The 24,262-nt window shown below is 30.3% G+C and overlaps 2 protein-coding genes across 7 annotated transcripts in view; both read left to right on the forward strand.

Annotated features, from left to right (window-relative positions):
* The window catches only part of LOC130451238 (myosin heavy chain, striated muscle-like), a 34,757-nt gene extending 26,762 nt beyond the window's left edge, over window positions 1-7,995 (forward strand). For all 5 annotated transcript variants that reach the window (XM_056790127.1, XM_056790129.1, XM_056790128.1 and 2 more), the window contains exons 16-24: window positions 93-251; window positions 1,022-1,240; window positions 1,381-1,664; window positions 2,237-2,614; window positions 5,350-5,587; window positions 5,650-6,927; window positions 7,185-7,291; window positions 7,583-7,676; window positions 7,775-7,995. In XM_056790127.1, the coding sequence (XP_056646105.1) occupies window positions 93-251; window positions 1,022-1,240; window positions 1,381-1,664; window positions 2,237-2,614; window positions 5,350-5,587; window positions 5,650-6,927; window positions 7,185-7,291; window positions 7,583-7,676; window positions 7,775-7,813 (2,796 nt within the window). In that variant the 3' untranslated portion in view covers window positions 7,814-7,995. The remainder of the gene's footprint in view (window positions 1-92; window positions 252-1,021; window positions 1,241-1,380; window positions 1,665-2,236; window positions 2,615-5,349; window positions 5,588-5,649; window positions 6,928-7,184; window positions 7,292-7,582; window positions 7,677-7,774) is intronic.
* Window positions 7,996-9,592: 1,597 nt separating this feature from the next.
* LOC130451239 (cullin-associated NEDD8-dissociated protein 1) lies at window positions 9,593-23,661 on the forward strand. 2 transcript variants are annotated; one of them, XM_056790133.1, is made up of 15 exons: window positions 9,593-9,946; window positions 10,171-10,340; window positions 10,398-10,611; window positions 10,709-11,001; window positions 11,930-12,092; window positions 12,150-12,411; window positions 12,888-13,673; window positions 13,728-14,048; window positions 15,792-16,098; window positions 18,386-18,584; window positions 18,824-19,085; window positions 19,156-19,340; window positions 20,640-20,883; window positions 20,940-21,086; window positions 23,432-23,661. In XM_056790133.1, exons 1-15 carry the CDS (start codon window positions 9,905-9,907, stop codon window positions 23,560-23,562), a joined length of 3,726 nt encoding a protein of 1,241 aa, XP_056646111.1. In that variant the 5' UTR covers window positions 9,593-9,904; the 3' UTR covers window positions 23,563-23,661. The 2 variants fall into 2 exon arrangements, with proteins under 2 accessions (XP_056646111.1, XP_056646110.1); XM_056790132.1 differs by having other exon boundaries at window positions 18,824-19,081; window positions 19,152-19,340.
* The last annotated feature ends 601 nt before the right edge of the window (window positions 23,662-24,262 follow it).

Raw genomic sequence — 24,262 nt, forward strand, 5'->3', positions numbered from 1 at the left:
TTGGTTGCTCGAACTAAATTAGTATCTTTTATACCAAAATAATTGCTTGTGAGTCTCAATTATGAAGCTTCTTACACATTACTTTTTTTCAGATTGAAAAAGAACGGCTTAAACTGCAGTCGCTAGAGAAAGACCAAGCAAAATGGGAAGAAGAGAAAAAGAAATTGAACCGAAAAATAGAAACATTAACAACGAAAATAAATGCATTAGAAAGTACTATTCAACAAAAAGATAAATTGGTGAAACAACTGGTAATGGAGCAATTCATTTCACAAATTATCAAAAAATTGCAACTACTTTATTTTTGATAAAAAAATATAATGAAATGATTGACTGAAACTTAATTATGTTACAAAATGAAGGTCTTTAGGCAGATTCAACTCTAATAATTTCACTGTTCACAATTTCATGGAATAACAATCTCATAATAGTCCAATTAAATTGGGAGTCAGTTACCATTTTAAAGGCGACTCTGCATTTCCAATAAAGTTGATTTCAGCATACATTTGAATAATTTATTAAAAAAGTTTAATTTTTATTTGGGTGGTAGATAATACTCCAAAAATAACTTTTTAAAAATATCTTAAAAACATAAATATATAAAAAAAATTTTTGGATAAAAATTGTACAGATTAAAATTTTTATCTTTCAAGTTCAACATATTTGCCATAGAAACAGAGTTATTTCTAATGAACTATGAAATTCATAACAGAATCAATAAATGTGAATTTTTTATTAAAAATCTTCAAAATGTAATTCAGCATGTAATTTTTTATTAACTTATTCAATAGTTATAAATATTTCTATTTTTAAAAGATGTGGTTTTCATCAGAAATGTTTTTAATATCAAATTAAAATTAAAGAAAACATTGTAAAATTCACTAATATTCATAAAGTTTTTCAGTATTCTATAAATTTTAATCATTAATTATTATGCTAAAATCAACTTGAAGCTAAAAAATTCAAGTTTAAATTTTGTATTAGAATATTTAAAAATCAAATTGATAGTTCTAATTTTTAGGAAACGAATTTAGAAGCTGAAAAGGAGCTTGTATCAAAAACTAACAAGAAAGTAGGTGAATTAGAAAGTGCAGAAATTGCTAAATTAAAAGAAGAATTAGACAGAGTAAATAAATCCTATAAATCTGTAGAAGAAAAATTATCTAAAGCTCAGCTCGAAAATAAAAATGGCAAATTGGAAAACGAAAAGAAAATAAAAGAAATGGAAATTGATTTACAGGTTTGCTAATTATACTCAGTTTATAATTCATCATTTAGCATATGAATGAAAGTATAATTAATTCATTAATTCCTTCACATATTTCTCTTGGTTAATTGGGGTTATTTAAATTGTATACTATAATCTATATTCTTTTGCAGAATGAAAGGAAAAAGCTAGATGTACTGAAAGCCAACAACGAAAAAGAACAAAAAAATAAAGAATTGGAATTGACAACATTAAAAGAAAAGATTAAAAAGTTGGAACAAAACAAATCTGGATCACCAGAAACCAAAACATTACAAAAAACTATTTCTGAATTAGAAGCTACAATTACGAAAGAAATAAGAAAATATGACGAATTAACAGCTAAATATGAAATATTAGAGGAAGAGCATGTGATTACCAAAGCTAAATTGGTCATGGAAAAAGAAACTATAGAATCGTAAGTAGCCATGTATAAATTTCGCAATCAGAAAAATAATTTCTATTTAAATTAACATTTTCATAGTTAGAAAGGTTAGTGAATTTGCACCAATATGCTATGAATACTTTTCTTTATATCACATCCTCCAAAAAACTACAGCTATTCATATAGGGAGGTATGGGGTAAAATGAACAATACAAACAACCCACATAGGAATTTTCAAATTTTGTACTTATTAAAAATATTGAAGACATTGATAGTAGCAGTAAAAGGCTCTAACAATCATTTATTTGCCCTTTTTCCTACCATATACAGCTATAGTTTCTGCAGGATTATGGTAGAAACAAAACCATTCAGAGAGGAAGTTAGATGACCTTACACATAATCTGGTTGTAAAAATTATATAACGAAAAAATTACTTGGAATAAATAAATTTTAATTCTTCAATGAATTAAGGAATTAATTTAGTATTGTATTTAATTAGTTTATAATATATGATATTTAGTAGCTCAACAATTAGGCTCTAAATTATATGTAACTAAAATAATATTATTGATAAATTATAAATATTTATATCTTTTATGTTTCAGACAATATAAAAATCTCAAACGTGAGACAGAACAGCTAGAATCAGAATTAAAAACTCTAAGAGACACATATAACTTTAAAAACGATACTTGGATCAAAGAGAAACTAGAACTGGAGTCAAAATTAAAATCAAGACCAAATTCTATTGGTAGTGACTCGGATAGACAAAGACTGAAAGCGTTGCTCGAAGAAAAACAATCAGAGTATGACCAACTTAAAAAGGAGTATGATGCTATTCATGGCCAAATGGACTTCATGAGAAAAGAAAGCGACGATCTTAAGAAAAAATTAGACGATTATGACAAAGTTAATAAAATACAAAGAAATATTAATGCAGATAGTAGTGCTATGGAAAAGGAAATTAAACAGCTAAGGATAAGGTATTGTATTTCTATTAGAGAATAGTTAACTCTTTCAAATACTATTTTATTTTTAATGATATGGTTATCTGAAACAATATTGAAACAATTTCCCCAACTTTTCTTCTCAAATTATAGAACATGATTATTATGAAGAATTATACTTCGAACCCCTAGCTGGATTAGGTCCGCCTCAACGTCCTCCGACCAGCGAAGGCGCGGTCGTCCTCTCAATCGCCGTCTTCCAAGAACTCCATGCATGGCTCTGCGAGGGTATCGATCAGAAATCGCCATCAAATCCTCCAGATCCTCCACGCACCATTCTCGCAAATAGGGCCAAAAATCTTTTGTAGGTTCTTACATTCGCAGCAGTTCAAAATCCGCTCACTTGTCGTCGTAATAGTCCATATCTCGCATCCATATGTGACTACGGGATCGATTATTGTCTTGTACATTTTGAGCTTTGACCTTCGTGAGAGCGCTCCCTAGACTGCCCAGAAGCATCTGTTCCCCGCAGCAACTCTTGCCTTGCACCAACGTCATTATCTTCACTATTCACGGGGATCTACTTGAGGTTCTCATGTACACGGTTTTCTGTTCACTGATTTTAAGTCTTATTACTTCAGCTGCTCGCTCGAACTCCTCAACTGCTACTGAAAAAGCAGAAGTGGTTCGTGCTATGATGTCTACATTTATCTTTGATTACCATAATGAAGGCCAGTTGGTTTAGCTAGTCTAGCAAACTAATAACTTCTTCATTCTTATTTTATGTGTCTAGATTTAGATCACAATGGTTGTTGTAAAATTTGAGAAAAGAAAAAAATGTTGGTACAAGATTGTGGAAAGCAATGTTTAAGAAAATTTTCACTGATGCATTATAAATGAGTGGGACTATTGAAGTATGGGAATAGTCAGCTGACGCATCCAAGAGTAGGCCTGGCGTAAATCGCTTTTATGATGTTCCAGAAAATGTAAATGTTTATCAACAGGTGCTTATATAAGTTATCTGCAAAAATTTGAGACCAATTAGGAAAAGTAATGAATACTTATGGAACATAACTGAAGAAAAGAAAATAGACATAAGGATTGCAAAGCAAAAATGATAGATCCACTATGAAAACCAGAAATGAACATAAGCGTTTAATTATAATACAATAGGCAGAATGAAAAGAGGTAGACCTGTACGAACATGGAGAAGAACTATCGTAAAAGAACTGTTGTTGTTGAGAATTGAATTGTTTAATGATACTCCTTTTAACAGCTGAAATATAGAAGGTAATAAGAAGCTAACAGAGTATAGATAATAACAGTAGATGGCAAAAAAGTCACATTCAATATGAATGAATACTTTATCATATTATATTGGAAACACATTTAAATATATATAGCCTATTTCTAATGTAATATATAGTCCAAAAATTGAAAAAAAATCTTCATTGCTGGCTGAGAAGCATAATTTAAATATAATTTCTACATAAGCACTGACTACTATATTATATTTTAATGTTAAATAATTAATTAGACGAAACCCACATAACGACGCATGAAGATAGCGACCTCATCGTTTCACCACAGCTGCTGAAACATCGACAGGTACCCTTCGCTCCACTGGGGAGCTATATGACGATGATGATGAATCACTTCTACATTCTTTTTTACATGTACCTAAACTCAGATTTAGATTCCAATGGTAGCTGTAGAAGTTGCGAAAATATTGTTCAAAGAAATGTTGAATTTAAAGTATTTTCCACAAATACATTTCAAGTCAGTGGAACTAAAATGTGGGGAGAGTTGACAAAAATTCTGTCAAGAAATTTTATTGACGCATCTAAAATTTATTCACTTATTCAAAAATGTAGGTGAAGATAATTTATATGAAAAACGTAGCTTCTATTATTTAAACCGGTGAGGTAGAAATCTTTACACTAAAGTTTTGTTTCTTAAAAGTATTGAAAAACTGAACCTATAATTAGGGATTCTTTCAATTTCTTATTTCTTACACCTTTTGATATATTAATGCTTCTAAATGATCTTGATTTTAGGTCTCTTCTGTTTTGAAATTGAAGATTGATAAAAAATTGAAGTTTCGACTTCAGTCTATCAAAAATTATTAAAAAAAACTAATTTTAAAACAGAAGAGATCTAAAATCAAGAACATTTAGAAGCATTAGGGATTTGTATAGAGTAATTGATTACCTAAGAAAGTCTAATTCTATAGAAAGGGGAAAGGTAGAATAGCTGAAATTTCTGTGCAGCTGCTGACATATTCTTTGGCATTCTTTGAGTCAGGTGTGAGGTATTGGTAAACCAACACTTCAAATTCCAAAATTACCGGACAAAAAAATTAGAAAACTTCTCAATTTTTTTTGTTCAAATGAAAAGCCCAATATGGGAAAATTTTTTCATTTTGCAGAAAAAAATTATAGCAATTGTAATAAGCTTTAATTTAAATACTGAACAACTTATGTAGGCTACACAGTTTACTACAAATCTTATAAACTGAAAATATAAAGAGTGTGGCTATATTATGGAACAAATTCTTTATTATCCAAAAAATTAACCTTTTACAAAAATCCTGAAATATGTCGATTTATTTAATAAAATGTGAACATGGTAACTTCACCAAATGTGGGTCTTGTAATACCTAATTTGACAGATTTTTAAATATTGTATTCAGTAATGGCATAGTTGGTTAATTATTACTTCTATTCATAACATTTCGCTTTTGCTAATGTATTCTTGGAAATATTTCACAGGCTAAATAATCTCGAGAAAAGTAAGAAATCTGACTTAGCGGAACTAAAAATGAGATATGAAAGTCAAATGAACGTGGTAAATGGAGAATTACAGTCCTTACAAAATCAATTGAGTAGATTTAAAAGAGAGAAAGATACGTACAAACATATGTTAGAAATGGCTCAAAAAACCATTGGAGATTTGAAACAGTCACCAAAATTACCCAGAACAGAGCCTAAAACTATTCATTACGATGAGGTGAAAACAAATATTTTCTATCAAATTAATTATACATTTAAATGGATTTTTCTTTATTTTAGTTAGAAGAATCCAAGTTAAAAGTGGCAACATTGGAACAGCAAATAAGTTGTATGGAAGATGAGCTATCAGAAGCTAGACTAGAGGCTTCAAGATTGAAAACGGAGTTAGTTTCAGAGCGTTCATCATTTGAAGTTAGATTATCAGAGATGCATTCCAAAATAAATGAGTTAGAAGAAGAGAAAGTACTGAATAGTGGTAGGACAAAAGTGGTAGGTATAAGAACAAGAATGGAATTGGCATGGCAAAAAGAAAGAGAAGAACAGCAAAGACTGCTACAAGAAACGGCTACATTAGCCAGAGATTTAAGACAAACTCTTTTCGAAGTTGAACGAGAAAGAGACAAAGAGAGATTAGAAGCTAAACGTAAGTTAGATCAGTTAAAGAAAGCTTCGGAGGAAGATCAAGATGAAAATAAGAAAAAAGTCACAGAACTGCAATGCGATCTTTTAGAATTGAGAGATGCTCATGCGAAATTACGAACAACTAATGAGAAGTTGAGAAGAGAAAGAGAAAAATATGACAAAGAGCGAGAAGAATATCGATCAATTATGAATGGTAAGAAAAAACTTGATCAACAAGGTGACGACAGGAAAATAAATACTTTAATTGAGCAAATGGATACATTGAAACAATTAGCTCCAGAACTGTTTTTTTCTAAAGAAAATGAAGCTCCTTATACTCCAACTCCTCCAAGGAGAACAAAATCTAAATCTAGAGAGACTTCTCCTGCTCTGGAGAGGAGGGAAACTTCTATGGGACCAGAAGAGAAACAGCAACAAATTCAATATATCATGCAAAGACTTGTACACACAACTGAAGACCTAAGAAGATTTCAACGATTTTCAGAAGACGATGCTGAAAGGGAACGTATTAGAAGAACAATGGGTGTGAGAAGAGCTACTTCCACAGAACATGACAATGTTGTCTTAAGACATAAACCTGACCTAAGAAGAAGCTCTGGACTTTCACAAGGAAATTTAAAACGTAAAAGTATCTCATTAGAACATACTATTCAGACAGAACAAAATATATGGACCAATGATAATAGTTTGTCTAGTCTAAATTCATTGGATCTTCATTCAGACGTTGAATCTGGAAGAACAAGAAGGGATGCAAGTTTGGATAGTAGGTTATCAACTGGTTCTACGCAAAGTGATTCAGGGGAAAAGAAGAAGAAGAAAAGTTTGATAGGCAAACTTAAAAAATTAACCAAATCAAGAAGTATAGATGATAAAGATCCAGACACTTTTCCACCGATGAGACCGTTATCGTCCAAGGTATTCAATTACATTTATTTTACTAATATTAACAGGTTATGATATAAAAGTTTGGAGTATGTTAAAATTGATAATAATATATTTATTTTTTGAAATTGAGTATATATATATATATATATATATATATATATATATATATACATATATATATATATATATATATATATATATATATATATATATATATATATATATATATATATATATATATATATATATATAAGTTGAAAATCTAACTCACTATTTTGCTATTTTAGACAAATTCGGGAGAGAGCATGGAGGACACTAAAGGAAGTAAAAAAGACTTAAAAGAAAGAATTACGGGCATATTTAAAAAAGCAGGCTCTACATCAAGGAGTAACAGGTATACTTTAAACATAAGTATTTTGCAGAAACTAGCAAAACCTTTAATTAATGCTGAAACATATCTCTACCCCTTAGCTATTAGCTCAATTTCATAGAAGTTATACGAGTTGATCCTCTCGTTAATAATATCTCCTTCTTACTCCTTTTCCTGTATTTCTGGAAAATTCACTAGCAGCAAAGATTCATCATTTTCTCCTGTTTCATTTATCAAACAGAATTGAGTTGATTGCAATTCTGCTTTTAATAAGAATTAAAGATGATTATTTTTTATGTTGATGAATTTTTTTAGTGTTGAAAGAGGAATCGAAAAAAAACATGAGACTAGTTCTACACAAAGACCTTTAGTGAGGAATGGCAGTAATGGTCATTTAACAACATCCAGTGTAAGTACTTCATTGGAAAAAAAAGAGTATATACATACAAGTAGTATACATTTAATTACATCAACCGGAATGTCTAAAATAACCCCATTACTTTTTAGGATACTGAAAGCTCAAAATCTAAATCAAGAAGAAGCTGATACTAAGGAACTTATGAAACTAAGGAAATTAAAAAACTAATACATGTTCTGTAAAGAAAGATATTTTATTGGTTTCTAATAGAATTGGTTCATGTTTATATACAAAAAGATTTATAAACAGAATAGCGTAAGAAATAATTTATTATACATATATATAATAAAAGATACGTCGTAGTCTGGAATATTGTTTTTTACTTCTAAGATTGGTCAGACCCTTGATACGTAAAAGCTTAAAAACAAAAACATATTGAACATACCTCATACATCCATGAAAATGCGCTATATTCATTCAAGAAACGAAAAGTGAATTTTATTCTTCCAACTTGGAAATAAGATAGTCCCGTTGGTTTGTTTTTTTAATGGGATAGAGATATTTTTATGTAGGATAAGGTTAATTTCGGGAATGGCCCTGATATAAGAAAACTTTTCCTCTGCTGAACTGAGATTGTGGTGGTTGTTGGGATATGTTAATCGTATTAAATTCGCTCATTGTGTGTGCGTTTGCATACCACCGCGTGAGGTATAGATCATAGTAAAGTATTGGGTGGCCAAGGATCGTTAAGCACATAGGCCTGCTAATAGACCCGACGTGCCCCACTTCAAATTCCCAAGGAACAGTGTGCTCTGAAAAGCCAATCAGACGCTTTGGCTTCAACCGAACTAGTATATGATTACTAACTAGCCAAAGAGAGAGAAACTGCGTGGCTTGGTTCCGCTGTCAGATGGAGACTGCCTGATAACCAGAGTCACCGCGTAGAAGGAATTCAGCGCATGTTATTCTATGAAGTCGGTATCGGGCTGTCCCGCCCGACTCATGGTCAGCTACAGATTCGATCGTCTCTCCGATTTCGCATAGCTATCGGGCCCTACTAGAGGTACAGTGTTACGACTTTAAGAAGCTCTATATGGAGGTTAAGGAACCCTTAGAATCCGGGGCCGTTATGCCCTAAGCCGTCTCGTCAGATTTAGCCTTCTGATATTGCGGCGTTTGAGCTAGGCCTTGTCAGAGCTTCGACATAGATAGATGCCGATGCTTTGGGGTAGTGAGTTCCGTGGTGCCAGTTTGCTCAGAACTGTCGGGGTCCCTGCTCTGGCAGGGCCTTTGGAATTTCACCAGGGTTCCCTCAGACAATGTTTGCGACACCTGATTCGGCCTCAGGTACCATTCATCCAACGGCTCCTTGAGGGGGTGCGTGAAGAAAAAGGACTGAAAATAATGGAAGCAAAAAAGTGGATCGACAAACCAAACAGCTTTTGAAGTTGATTGAATGAGTGTTGTTATGTAGAGGCGTGTACAGCTGCGGCTATATTATTCCCTATCTCTAGCCATTTGGCTAATGAACGAGTTCACTATATTAGAAGAAAATCGTAGAAAATTATTTATCCTTGCATTGCAAGAAATTTTGAATATATCGTTACATTCACAAAACAATGAATATATTTTACGATCATGCGTAGAAACTAATTCGAAGCCTGGCTACAGCAATTGCTGTTTATCTAGTAAAAGTATACGAATTAGGCAAATTAGAGAAAATTAGAGATTAATTGTATTTCAAAACCAATATTTTGAACGTTTAATTGTATTAAGCTTTGCCTTATCTGTAAAGAAAGGCCGGAGAAGTTCAGTACGTCATATTTTGTTCGCTCGAATTGCACCGTTGGAAATCGTTTCTTGCCACTTATACCAGGGTATTCAGTCAGATCTGGATTTAAGTGATCCTGTATATCCGTCTCTATCTCTTATATTCGTAATAATTCGTGCTCCTTTGGTCGCACATACAGTTTATAAAATTATATTAAAGATCTGAATAAAAGAAGAGTGATTTTGTACATTTTGCACATTTTCATAGAAAAACTTGAAAGCAATTTAGTTTTTGCAACAGATAATGAAAAATAATAAATAATACTATTTACTAAAAACCAAAAAAAGTGTGTGCTATGTAAATTTCTCGATTATCAATTTTAACCTATAAATGATGATTTTCATATAATTTTCTTGAATTTAATTTATATATATATATATAATATTTATATTATTTTAACTTAATTGTTATCCTTTTTATTTGAAAGTGCTTTTATAATATAGTAATAATGGCGAGTGTATCGTATCAAATAGCGAATCTTCTTGAAAAGGTAAAGTGGGCTTTTTGCACTACTAAATTTAAAACAAAATTGTTTGACATTAAAAATTTTGAAAATATCTCACAATTGACATAATATTCGCAAGTTTTATTCATTATACAATAAACTGTGCTAATATAGTTTAAATTGGCAGATATTTCCACCACAGAATTAATATTCAATCATAAAAAGCCAATTTGAAAATGCACATCTTCAAACTCCTTGATATGTTGCAGATGACTTCTTCAGATAAGGATTTTCGTTTTATGGCAACTAATGATTTAATGACTGAGTTACAAAAGGATAGTATTAAATTAGATGATGATTCTGAAAGGAAAGTGGTACGGATGCTGTTAAAATTACTTGAAGACAAAAATGGAGAAGTGCAAAACCTTGCTGTCAAATGGTAACTAATAATTTATTTTAATTACTTCTTCGAATACTTAATGTTTTATGTTTCAAGTTTGGGTCCACTAGTGAATAAAGTCAAAGAATACCAGGTTGAAACAATTGTTGAATCTCTTTGTACAAACATGGTTTCTGATAAAGAACAGCTAAGAGATATTTCAAGCATTGGACTAAAAACTGTTATTGCAGAACTTCCTCAAGCAACTGGCGGTCTATCTGGTAATATATGTAAAAGAATTACTGGTAGGTTAACAACTGCAATTGAAAGAGTAAGTACTTTTTAGTTTTTTTTTCAATCCTTGAAATAATTGCACAATCAACTATGATTTTCACACATATTTTCATTATTATTAATAACTATTGTAGCAAGAAGATGTATCTGTACAATTAGAAGCATTAGATATAATAACAGATTTATTGCTTAGATTCGGTCCAGTCTTACAAGCATTTCATGGCTCTATTTTGACAGCGCTTTTACCTCAATTATGCTCTCAACGTCAAGCTGTTAGAAAACGTACTATAAGTGCATGTAGTAATTTGGTACTTTCTTGTAATAATACATTGTATACTAAACTCATTGAACATCTCTATGATGGTTTATGTTCAGATAAAAACAGTTCTCAGGTTAGAACTTATGTTCAGTGTGTTGCTGCAGTCTGGTGAGTACAAAAATTTTTTATTTACGAATATTTTATTATTCATGCTTAAAATTATTGTCAAATTTCCTTGATTTTGTCATATTACTTGAATATTTTGTCTTCCGATGATGTGTTAAGAAAATATTTATACATTTTGATAATTCTAATATAAGTATATTCTTATTTTTAAAATTACATTAATGAAGAGTTCATTCAATATCCAATTTGGATTAAACTGAAGATTAAAAAGAAAATAAAGAAGCAAAACATGTTGTATCGGCATTCCATTCGTGTAACACATTCTAAATAGCTATAGCATGATTTTCTGCAGATCCCTATAAAACTTTAGGTATGTCAAGAAGCTGATTTACTTTAATGGTAGATAATATAATTACAACTCTATCAACAGAAATTGGATTCATAATATTAGCAAGAATTATATCATCCCAGTGGACAATGTAAAGGTCTTCAGTTTTAAAATCTTTCTAAAATAGATTATCTAGATTATTTCTATTACTGATATTTGCTTGAGCAAGGGCAGAAGTGGGTTCAGGAGTTATAATATTAGTTTTGAAAGGTAAACTTTACTGGGTAGTAAAAACTTAACAGTCAGAAACCCTTTTCGACTGTTGTCGTTTATGTGGTAGATATTGATTGATTTTGTGAAATGTTATTTCTTGTAGCATTGTTACTACTAGCTGATTGTTGGTTGAGATCTATAAGGGTAACACTTATCAGTGAAGATTTCTTATCAAAAACATTTAAAACATAGAATTTTATTGATTAGTTTTTTTGTTCAAAGTAAGCATTTACCATCAGTATCATTGGAATTTTTCATTTAATTTTTCATCAAATTCAATTGATCAATATTCTACACGTGTTAAGGAATTAAAGAGGAAATTATATTGGAAATTTATATTATAATTTCAATATGTTGTTATTTTCATAGTCGCCAGTCAGGGCATAAATTTGGTGAAAATATTGAAAAATTTGTACCACTAATCTTAGAATGCAGCCAAGTAGATGATGATGAACTTAGAGAATTTTGTTTACAAGCATTTGAAAGTTTCATTAATCGATGCCCAAAAGAAATTTCTAAACATATACTCTCAGTAAGTGTCTTATATACAAATATTTTAAATTGTAAAACTAAGTAATTATTATTATAGATCACAGAATTATGTTTGAAATATATGGTGTACGATCCTAATTACAATTATGATGAAGATGAAAGTGCAAATGGTGAAAATGATCCATATGATGATGATGAAGAAGATGAAGAAAATGATGAGTACAGTGATGATGATGATATGAGCTGGAAAGTTAGAAGATCAGCAGCGAAATGCTTAGAAGCTATTATTTCTACAAGACATGAACTACTTCCAGAGTTTTATAAAGTCCTATCTCCTGCTCTTATTGCTAGATTTAAAGGTAAAAAAAACAGTTTTAAAATGTTAGTTCAAATTAAATAATTGATACATGTATAGTTTTAAAAAGAAAAAAGTGAAGTAATATGAAATTATGTTAAAAACTGAGGAAGTTTTAGTTTATAAAATGATATGACTTTTCATTTGGAGATGTTTTGTCAATGGCAAAGGTTACAAAATGCATTTTATTTTTGTAAAATTATTTAGCCCTTTCATTTGTTATTTCAAACATTTGTTCATCCATATTTAATTTTAAAATGCCGAGTTTGGTACACAGCCAAACATTAATTACATAATTGATACGAGCTGAACACACTGTTTACTATTACTAAACTAACACTTGAAATGACACTGTCTAATGCTCGTTTCGATAACTAATTTATCATTTTCAAAATATCCAGAAATCCAACTTAGTAGTTATAATGTACCCAATCTTTAAAATGAAAATTTAATAATGAAATGTTTACTTTTATTTTCTAGAACGAGAAGAAAATGTCAAATCAGATATTTTTCACGCATATATTGCGTTACTTAAACAAACTAGATCAACTGTTAATGTAAATTTGGATCCCAATGCAATGGTTATGGATGATGAAGAGGAAACAGCTATGTCTCTTCTACAACAACAAATAGAATTACTTGTGAAAGGTGTACAGGGTCAAATGCGAGAGAAAAGCATCAAAACTAGACAAGACTGTTTCCAATTGCTTAAAGAAGTTTGCACTGTATTGCCAGGTGCCTTGAGTACTCATATTGGGGAATTGATACCTGGTATACTGTATTCACTTAGCGAGAAAAATGCCAGTAGCAACATGAAGATAGATGCATTATCTTTTATTTATTGTTTGTTGACCAGTCATCAACCTCAGGTTTTCCATCCATATATTAGCATTCTTCTACCCCCTGTAATTAATGCTGTTGGTGATAATTTCTACAAAATTACTGCTGAAGCATTGAATGTATTACAAGAACTTGTGAAAGTCATCAGACCTTTGAATACCAGTCCTAGAAATTCCGAATTTGATTTTACCCCATTCACCAAAGATATTTATAGTTGTACATTGTTGCGATTGAGAACTGCAGATATAGATCAAGAAGTCAAAGAAAAAGCAATATCTACTATGGGACAGGTGATATGTAACTTGGGTGATCATTTAAAAACTGAATTACCACATTGTTTACCTTTGTTCCTAGACAGATTGAAAAATGAAATTACTAGACTTACTACTGTAAAAGCTCTGACTAAAATTGCGGGATCACCTTTGGGTAATTTATTTTAAAATATCAATTTTGATATCATTGAAAAATTTTGTATTCTAGAAATTGAATTGCCTATATTGCCAGAAGCTATGCCAATTTTAGGACTGTTTTTGAGAAAAAATCAGAGAGCTCTCAAATTGACAACATTACAATTGATAAACTGTTTGATAACAAATTACCATGATGACCTAAATGAAACTCTGCTACATCCCATTGTAGTGGAAATACCACCGCTGTTAGATGAGTCAGATCTACACATTGCACAGTGGACTCTTATTATTTTAAAATCAATTGCTGTGTATCACCCCAGAGCCTTACAGAACATTAATGACACCATTATGCCTCAAATTATGGTGCTTGTGAAATCTCCTTTACTGCAGGGTAAGTTTTATGATAATTTTAAATTTTGTAATGTTATAAAGTATATACATTTTTACAGTTACAAATATATATGCCACTAGTCAAATGTTTTTGCCCACCCTATAGTTTGCGTAATACACAACAAATAAAAACAGTAGGATCGATTTTGATATTTATATTTTAAAGAACATAATGTATAGATTAGAATATAATAATTTTGACATCCTCTGTATCAAATTCGACAGATTATTGTCGTCTATTTGGCTCCATTCATTTTCCAGGATATTTCAAAGATGTGAAGTGGAAGTAGAAGACTACTTTCTGACTTCCTTGTCCAATTTGTCCCACAATAACTCAATCAGGTTGGGATCAAGTGCCTGTGACGGCACTTTAAGTACATTTTACTTTTCATTTATTTCAAGTGCTCTTAGTACAGCTTTGAGAAATGCTTGGGATCGTTGTCATGCCAACAGATTAATTTTCTGACCAGAACGTATATTTTCCTTTAATACGTTTTAATAGCCTTCACTTTTCAAAATCCCTCCAAAATTCCAAAAGTTAGAACAGAATATAATTGGAAGAAAAAACTGATAGCAAATTGGATAATAGAAAGAATGGAGATTGATAGATAACAAGACCAAGGCACATCAAAATCAAGACAAATGTGTTTTGATCTTCATGGAAACTGGATGAACTTGTTGCATAACAAATACAGTTTTGCAACTTATTCAATCCATCTCACTTGTTGGATCCTCTGTAATTGTTAGATTCTTTTTCTATTGCGATTTGGATAAAAAAAAGAATGGAGATCAATAGTTAATGAGATCAAGACACACCAAAATCAGGACAAATGTGTTTTGATCCTACACGGAAACTGGATTAAACGAATTGCATAACAAATACAGTTTTGCAACTTATTCAATCCAGCTTATTTGTTGGATCCTCTGTAATTGTTACATCTTTTATTGTCTTTATTCATATATATCAGAACAATTAACCTTTAAACATAAGTACAATCTTTAGATGCAATAATGTCAGCATAAAATGTTGCTATTTAGTAAAAATTCAATAAATCAAAAATTGAACTATACAGTAAAGATAAGATGCTATATATTTGTTTCTCTTCGCCTATATATTATTTTGGAAAATATATTAAAATTGAGTAAATTCTATTTTTTTTCATAAATGTGGCTCATGTTAGCTTTATATAAATAAACTGATGAAAATTGTTCTCTTCTAGCTTCTCCAGTTTATGACGACAGTATTTGTGATATTATTCATGGTTTAAAATGGTCCATATTAGGAAGATTTAATTTCCAGGAAAACATACACCCCTGACCCTATTCCCTTTCATTCCAAGTCTCTTTTTTATTTCATTGTATGTATATGTTCTACATTGCTGAAATAGGCGATTCAAATAAAATATTTAAACAAACTTATAGTATTAGTAGTAATAATTATATAAATAAGAAAGGGACTATTCACTATGGGATGTTATGAAATTTTCAAATTTGAAACGCCTATAATTTAAGTTATATTATTTAAGTTTACATTTTTTTAATTTCTCTCTGAATTAATCAAATTGCGTTTTCACTATGTTGAGGTCAATAATTTCCTTAATCTAATTAAATTCCTCAAAGATTATTTGATTGTAAGTACAGCAATTAATATAGTAAATACGTGAATTGACATAAATTCTGAGCCAATATTAAAGGTGAAAAATATATGCCAATAATTTAACTAATACTACTTTTTACTTTCTAGGTACAGCCCTACAGTCAATGTTAGACTTTTTCAAGGCTTTAGTTCAGAGTAATCTTCCTGGTTTAAATTATGATTCATTATTGAGACTGTTATTAATGCCAATAATGAACCTTTCGAGCAACTCACCTGCTACGTTACATAAACAAGCTTTTTATTCTTTGGCAAAATGTGTTGCTGCTATCACAGTTACTTTTCACTCTCACGCACTTCCTGTTATCCCACAATTTATCAACGAAATTCAAACTGCAAGCACTGACTCGAAGCAAATATTTGCATTGCTAGTTGTAGGTGAAATCGGAAGAGAAATGTAAGTATTATATAATTGCATATATACATTACTCAAGAATTTATAAACCATTACTGCTACTTTAGTAACACACAGTCTTATCATTATCTATTTTATTTAATTATTTGTATATAGGCTTATATGCAGAATATTTAGGTTCATATCCTTGTAATTTCTCTCCACCTCTTTTGATCCGTTGCTTCTTTCTCCAGTTCTGTATGTTTTTTCTCTCTAAGATATTCTTCCACTACTTCCTTCCTCCGTTTTATTAGTCTACCTCTTTTCCTCATGCCCTCTGGTATCTTCCATGCAACTCGTTTCAAGAGTCTGTCTTTGTCCATTCGTTCTAGTGATCTAGCCATTGTAACCTTCTTGTCTTTATAAACGTTTAAGTGGTGACTAATTGAAAAGTGTGTACATTCCATGGTTTGATCTTCTCTCCCATCCTAAATTTGTTTTCCTTCAAAAATTCTTGTTAGTATTTTTCTCTATCAGATGTCCAATTTCTGTTTAGTTCTTTTTGTCATTATCCAGGTTTCATAGGTGTATGTGAGGGTGGATCTCAAAATTGTTTTATAAATTCGAACATTCGTAGAACTGGATACATCTTTTGTTGTTAATATTCTTCTATGGCTGCCTGCACAGCTATTACTTTTGGCAATTCTTAGTTCGGTTTCATTTTCTTCTTGACATTTATTATCTAGTAGTACACTCAAATATATAAAATTTTCTACTTTCTCAAATTCTATTAATATCCCATCATTTATGTACTTTGAAATTATTTTTGGCTTGTTTCCACATTTATTCTTTACTCCCATAAACTTTGTTTTGTCATTATTGAAGTGTAGGTCTATTAATTTCATTTTATCTAGTTGAATTAGTTTGGAATATCTAAATCTCGTAATATTTGGATTAACTTTTTTCTGTTCAAACTTTCATAAGCTCTTTTGAAATCAACAAAAAGGATCTGTATTGGTCTCATATTTATAACAGTCGGTGATTAGCTGTTTTATCATAAAATTTGGTCTGATGTTCCTCTGCCTTTTCTAAACCTTCCCTAACAATTTTTCTATGTATATTTCAAATCTTATTTTCAAAATTGATGCCAATATTTTGTATGTGACGTCTAGCAAAGCTGTTCCTCTATGATTTTCACACAATGTTTTGTGTCCCTTCTTGTAAATAGGTAATATAATGGCTTTTCTCCATGCTTCGGGAATTTTCTCGGGTTTCCAAATCTAACAAAGTAAATTGAAAATTTCTTCTTTAAGCTGTTTACGTTTTATTTGTCCACTTCTTCAATTTCTTCTCTGTTCGCAAGCTGATTTTCAAGGTTTTCTCATTTGCTATTTCTTCTAATTTTTCCTTATTCGTCACATACAAGGTTTCCTTTATGTCTTTATATATATATATATATATATATATATATATATATATATATATATATATATATATATATATATATATATATATGTATGTATGTATGTATGTATGGTGTATGGTGTTTTATTTAATTATTTATTGGATGAAATTGCATTGAGCAGATACAGTGTTGGAAAAAATGTTACTAACCATACGAATTTCAATTGATGGAAGTTTGTGTTTTATTAAAATTTATTGTTTAGGAATGAATAATTAATTTCCACCAGACATTGGTTTTTCTAACAATAATTATTTGGAATACACTTCTCACTATAGAATTATTTTTTATTTGGTGTGATCAAGTGATCTTCCTGATGCCCAGATTTATCTCCAAATGATTTTTTTCTACAAGAATTTAAAATATATTTATTGATATGACTAATTGAAAACAGTATAATCCAACTTAATAGTATAATGTTAAATAGGTAAGAGATATGGGAATATTTCTGTATAATGGAGTTTGATATTGTTCAGCTTATTCAGAATAAGATTTTTTAATTCATTAAGCTTATTTTGGAAAGTTATTCTTCAGTTATATTTTATAATAAATATGTTCTTTCTAAGTCATTAAGTCAAAACATTTTTTTTTCTCTCAGATACAACAAACAGTCTTCGCATCTCATTACCCTACTTTTTCCTTTTTCGTAAAATATATATTTTTGTTCTCATTTTTCACTATCCTCACTATATGTTGTGTATACACTTTTTGTTGATAAACTTATATTATTTATTACAATTTTTTGTTCATGAACATTTCAGTGTGGAAGCGGCAAGTTTGTTGTATATACACTAAATATTTTTGTTGTAGATTCTACAAGCTCGATTGTGGCAACAAAACAATGTTACGGGTATTTTAATTAAAATTTTAATAATTTTTTGTTTTTAGTGATTTAACTTCAATTCCCAATTTAAAACAAGTCATATTTCAATCATTTTCTGCACTGTCTGAAGAAGTAAAATCAGCTGCGAGCTATGCACTAGGTAGTATATGTATTGGTAATTTACAACAGTATTTGCCTTTCATATTAAAAGAGAGTCAGGATCAGCCAAAAAGACAATATTTGCTGTTACATTCTTTAAAGGAGGTGAGTTCATGACTGCATAATGATATTAATGTATTTCCATTGCCTAGATAATATTTTTCTTTAACGTTTTACTTCTTAGACCTTTTTATATGTTTTTGTGATAATTTCTTGTTTTAGATCTGTTTACTATGAAAATCAGATATTTTTTATATACCTCCTATATATTCAGTGTTATTCTGCATGAGTTGTCAATGTAGAATAATTGATGGATTGTATTACCTTATTCTTTTGTATTTTAGGTTATAACATGTTTATCCCAAACTCCTGAAGGAATTAACCAATTGCTTCCGTTCGTGACTCCTATATGGCAACAATTATACAGACATTGTGAATGCGTTGAAGAAGGAACAAGAAACGTCGTAGCAGAATGTCTTGGAAAATTAACCTTAATAGATCCTACAAATGTTTTGCCAAAGCTTAAACGTTCTTTAAATTCTCCATCGCCTCTAACTCGAACCACTGTTGTTACTGCAGTGAAATTTACCATTTCTGATCAGGCAAGTATATGTTACTCTTAATATACTTCTAAGTATGTCTTCAAAGTAAATTATTTTATTCCAATTTCAGCCAGCTTCAATTGATCCATTATTAAGACTATGTATTGGGGAATTCTTAAATACCTTACAAGATCCTGATTTAAATGTCAGAAGAGTGGCATTAGTAGCATTCAATACAGCTGCACATAATAAACCGTCTCTTATTAGAGACCTACTAGACACTACTTTACCTCAACTATATGGAGAAACAATAATCAAGGTAAGGCATTTATTTATTATTTATTTATATTAAGGGTTTTATGTTATGAGGATTCCAAAAAAGTTGTCAGTTTTCAGGAAAAAAATTATATCGAGGGGAAAATTCACTCAAAAAAATTCAATTTTTCGACAAACCATACTTTCCTTTCAATAACTGATATGATTTTTGGAATCTCAGGTAAAAAATAAATGGTTCTTCAGATACTTTCATTATATACCTATATTTCCCACATTTTAGAACAAAACCGCAAGATTTTCAAGAAATGTTATACATGTTCATGTATAAAATTGAATAAACCCCATATTTCGAGAGATATCGATGTCTTATAGCATTAATCAATAAACAAAACGTGTACCTTACTCAATAGTCCTACTGCATTTCCTCATTTTATACATGTGAGAATTATACAGGACGAAAGTTGAGACAAATTTGTTTCTTAAAATTAACGATATAAAAATTCATGGCATCTACAGTTTCAAGATGGGAATGTTGTAATATAGAAAAATCGAAAGCTTATTGAGATCGTATCACATCAATTTATGTATATTTAGGTGAATTGGCGTCTACTTTTGTCAGATCTTTTCGGTTAACAGTCTATCAAAGGTGATTGAGGTCGATTATCACTTCATGTTTATGATATCTATTGACGTCGAATAACATCAATTCTTGTATATTCGGGTCATGTTATTGGAAAATATGTCACTGCATATAGTAATAGTAATAATAATAATTAACTTAATTTTAATCAATATAACAATATAACTGGTCCACTGGATTCCCACTCCACTCTTCAAGTATCTTATTTATTAGTATCAATCAGTATAAAAACAAACACAGTTAGCTGTACTTTGAGTTCATGAAAATAATAATTATAAACTAGTTATTGAATTTAACAAGGTTAATTAATCATATTGTACTTTAATTATCTACTTGTTAACTAGTCAAACAGATTACTATACATTTTTTACTGACCCACTAGTGGACTCCTCATTGTTTTTGAAACATTCAACTCCTTCATTCTGCTTAATATATCATTAATAAATTAAATATATCAAATTATAAACATCGAAATGAAGTTAAACTACAGATATGTAATAGTTGAATGACTATGACCAAATATCATCAGGATTCATCGGATTCCATTTTATAAATCTCTAAATCAATTTTTTCTTTTGATCCACTGTTCTTTTATCTAGGGTTTTAATAAGTTAGTTACAATGATATACACTAAATTGGATTTATTTATTTAAAAAAAAAATGTGATGACATTGCTGAGGACAGTTTTTTCTTTTTTTTTAGAGAGATTTAATCCGAGAGGTAGAAATGGGTCCATTTAAACATACAGTAGATGATGGATTGGATATTAGAAAAGCAGCCTACGAGTGCATGTACACCTTGCTGGATTCTTGTCTAGACAAAGTAGATATCTTTGAATTTATTAATCACGTAGAAACTGGTTTGAAAGATCACTATGACATCAAAATGTTGACCTATCTTATGGTTGCTAGACTCTCTCAAATATGTCCTGGAGCAGTTTATCAAAGTAAGAATTTATCCAAAATAGTTTGTTTGATTATTTTAATGTATTTTCTATTTTAGTGTTAGATAAGCTAGTTGAACCTTTAAGAGCTACATTAACAATGAAAGTTAAAGCGAATTCAGTCAAACAAGAATACGAGAAACAAGATGAACTGAAAAAATCAGCAATGAGAGCTGTAGCTGCTCTTTTGCGCATACCAGATGCAGGTAATTAATATACATATATAAGATTTATTTTATATGTGTTATCAAGGTGATGACCATAATTGTAAATTATTTCAAATGATTTTTGATCTAATTTTCATACAAAATTAATTTCTTATTCCTGTCAATAGCGTTATCTTGTAAAAATTGACTCTTCATTTTGTTAATTATCTCTTCAAATTATGTTCCTACATAATACTTTTTTTCAATCAATTTTATATAAAAATTGATCCAGGAATGTTGTTTGTTTAATGTTTAATTTGTTCTTACTAGTTATCTCTCAGTATTATATTGTTTAATTTTTTTCTTGAAATATTGTCAAATTTTCTGAATGTGAAAGAGAATCAATATAAAATCTCATAAAATTGATTACAATCTTCCAGACTAAATTTCAATGGAATGTCGGTAAAATCACGTTTGATTCTACTGATTAATTTTAATGTTATAGCTTCCTAAGCTAATATTTGTAATTTTAAAAAATGTATACAAACAACAAATAAGCAAGGATTCATCTCCAGAGGACAATATCTAACAATTGGAGTTTTGTAACGTGAAAGTTAGAAATTATTTGGAAAATGCAACAATAGTAGAATTATTTCTTCAGATGATGTCAACAAGGTGCCTGCCAGATTACCAGATTTATCTCCATAGGATTTTTTCTCTGTGATTATTTAAAACAAATGTTTACTAACATGGTTTTGTATGATTTATATATCTTAACGAATTAAAGGAAAAAATAAATCAACTCTATGGTAGAACTACAGCTAAAAATCTGAGAAATATGAGAATATCTCTGAATAATAGATACGTTTATTGTTCAACTGAAAGAGGTGGATTGTTTGAGTACTACTTATTAAGATGAGATCTGGTTTAATGTTGGCTTTACCTTCATTTTTTAAATTATAACTTCTCATAATGGCAAATCAATTAAGAATTTTTTCAAAGTTAAAATATTTCTGACTATCTTTTCATAATTATTGTTGAAAAATTATGATTTGGTGAATTCCGCGTACACCCCCCATCCTTTTTTGCATTTTGTCTTTCTATGCTAAGGTGCTATGTAATGGGACAGTGTTTGGTAAGAAGACCAAACACCAATTTAAAGTCGTCTCTGAACATCTCAAGAAAATCCCCATACTCCATCTGATCCCTTAGCTATCCGTTCATTTCGTTGTTGATGTGACATCTCATAAAATCACAGTAGGGCTCTGGTCCAAAATATGGAGTTGTCCTTTTTTTAGCAAGGCTGTCTACTTCTTCATCACCTGGTAGCCACATTAAGTTTAGTGTTCCTGTTAACTAGTGCTGGTTTACATATCACGCTAACTTGAAGGTGTAGCCTTCAAAGCCGCTTGGCTATCGGAAAGAAAGTAAAAGTGCTTTCTAGAGAGATTTCTCGCTGTTTCTCTCCTGAGTTCTTCATTGCTAACAACTTTGCCTTTGAGTGATTTTCCTAGTGCTATTCCCAATCCAGCTCCTTGCATCTGCTTCAATCCATCTGTATAACAGAAAGATGCATTTAGAGCTGTTTTTAAAATGTTTTTTAATAACAATCAGAATTTACAATTTTTATATATTCAACAAAAAACTGACATATGTCCTGATGAGACTTCTCCAATCTCCAAGACTTCTCATTTTAGGTCAGTTGGCCAGACTCTCTTTATTCTTCGGTCGTCTCTTCTTTGCATCAATGGTTGGAGTAGGGGATTAACACTACCAGCCTTTGACTTCTCTGTTGTATTCTTTCTTGTTTTGTTGGAATTAGAAGGTCTTCGTGATCATCTGGTTCAAAACATGCAGGGAGCATTGTATAACGGCTATGCTAGGTGCATTCTTAGATATTTAATGTGAGTTGATTGTGGAACTTGTACGTTGTTAATGTATATTGCAGACATTTTTCTTTTCTTAGTGTAAAAGTTATGTGTTGTGATTTGCTTTTGTTAATGTTTATTCTCCACCTTATAAGCCATTCTTCTACTTCGAATATATGTTATTGTAGATGTTACTGGGTCGTCCCCAAATTTGCCTGTTATGGGCATTTAGAGCTCGTGGAAGGAATGTTTATACCCATTATTGGCAGTTATTGATTGCTATGTTATTTCTGTTCCTTGATTTGTCACTGTTTTATCGATTTTAGAATTTTTAGGTGCCAAGTCAGATTCTCTAACTTCCATTCATATATACCGATATATTTTCAATTTGATTCTAACAGTTTCAAAATTGAAAAATCTTAGTCTTATCAAAAAGTATAAATATGGTCAAGTTATGTTTTCTTTCTAAATGCAAATAATTTACAAACTTTGAATTGAAGGTCTGCCACCATTAGTCATTATATTTCTTTTTTTCAGATAAAAATCCACATCTTAATGAATTCGTTAGCCAAATCAAGGGTTCTCAAGATTTAGCTCCAATTTTTGAGTCTGTGCAAAAAGATTCTTCAAGTTCCCATAGCGACTGTCTTTTAATGGATCAAAGTTAAATACCCATTACTTTTTATATTACTTTCTGAAATTTGTAGAGGCGTTCGTTCTTAATGATATTATGTAAATTCAATCAATTAAACATTTTTATTTCGTGATCGATGTTTTATTACAAACCTTTAACCCATAAAAAGTGTATGGATAGTATATGCTAAGTTGTAATTCATTAAACTGTTAAGTATATCCATACTAAACTCTGTTAATTACTGCTATTCCAACACTTAATTACACTGTGTGGTCCTTTGATATAGGTATGAACTAGTGATCTATGGAAGACTCGATGGAATTGTGTATGTTAGTATATTGTACATAGATTTGAAATTTTAAGTTTGTCAGATATATCTGATACAGAAGTTTTCAATTTTTACAAATTTAAATCTACAATAAAAATCCTTTGTAAGATTTTCACATGTAGGATAGAGGATTTGGACAATAATAATTTAATCTAAAACTGTTGCAGTCAGACAAAAAAAAATTTAAATGAGCTCAGTGGCCGAAACATTTTTTACTTCTATATCTATGTATGATAAAAAGCAAACATAAAAAGAAATCTATGAAATTCTCGATATTGAAACTACTCACAGGTTTATCCAGTGGTTATAAGAAATATGTACCCCATATAATTTTAGTTATCAGCATGTTTTATTAAGATAAAAAGATAATAATTCATATTTACAACGTTTTAAAAAATATGTACCA

This window comes from Diorhabda sublineata, chromosome X (assembly GCF_026230105.1).
Source record: "Diorhabda sublineata isolate icDioSubl1.1 chromosome X, icDioSubl1.1, whole genome shotgun sequence".
NCBI lineage: Eukaryota > Metazoa > Arthropoda > Insecta > Coleoptera > Chrysomelidae > Diorhabda > Diorhabda sublineata.

What these genes read in the sequence shown, in the direction of transcription:
- LOC130451239 (XM_056790133.1), top strand. Translation starts at nt 9,905, where the DNA reads ATGGCGAGTGTATCGTATCAAATAGCGAATCTTCTTGAAAAG. An exon ending in TCTTATTGCTAGATTTAAAG is followed by an intron (nt 12,412 to 12,887) that starts GTAAAAAAAACA and finishes TTTATTTTCTAG; the next exon opens with AACGAGAAGAAAATGTCAAA. An exon ending in ATGGAGAAACAATAATCAAG is followed by an intron (nt 19,341 to 20,639) that starts GTAAGGCATTTA and finishes CTTTTTTTTTAG; the next exon opens with AGAGATTTAATCCGAGAGGT.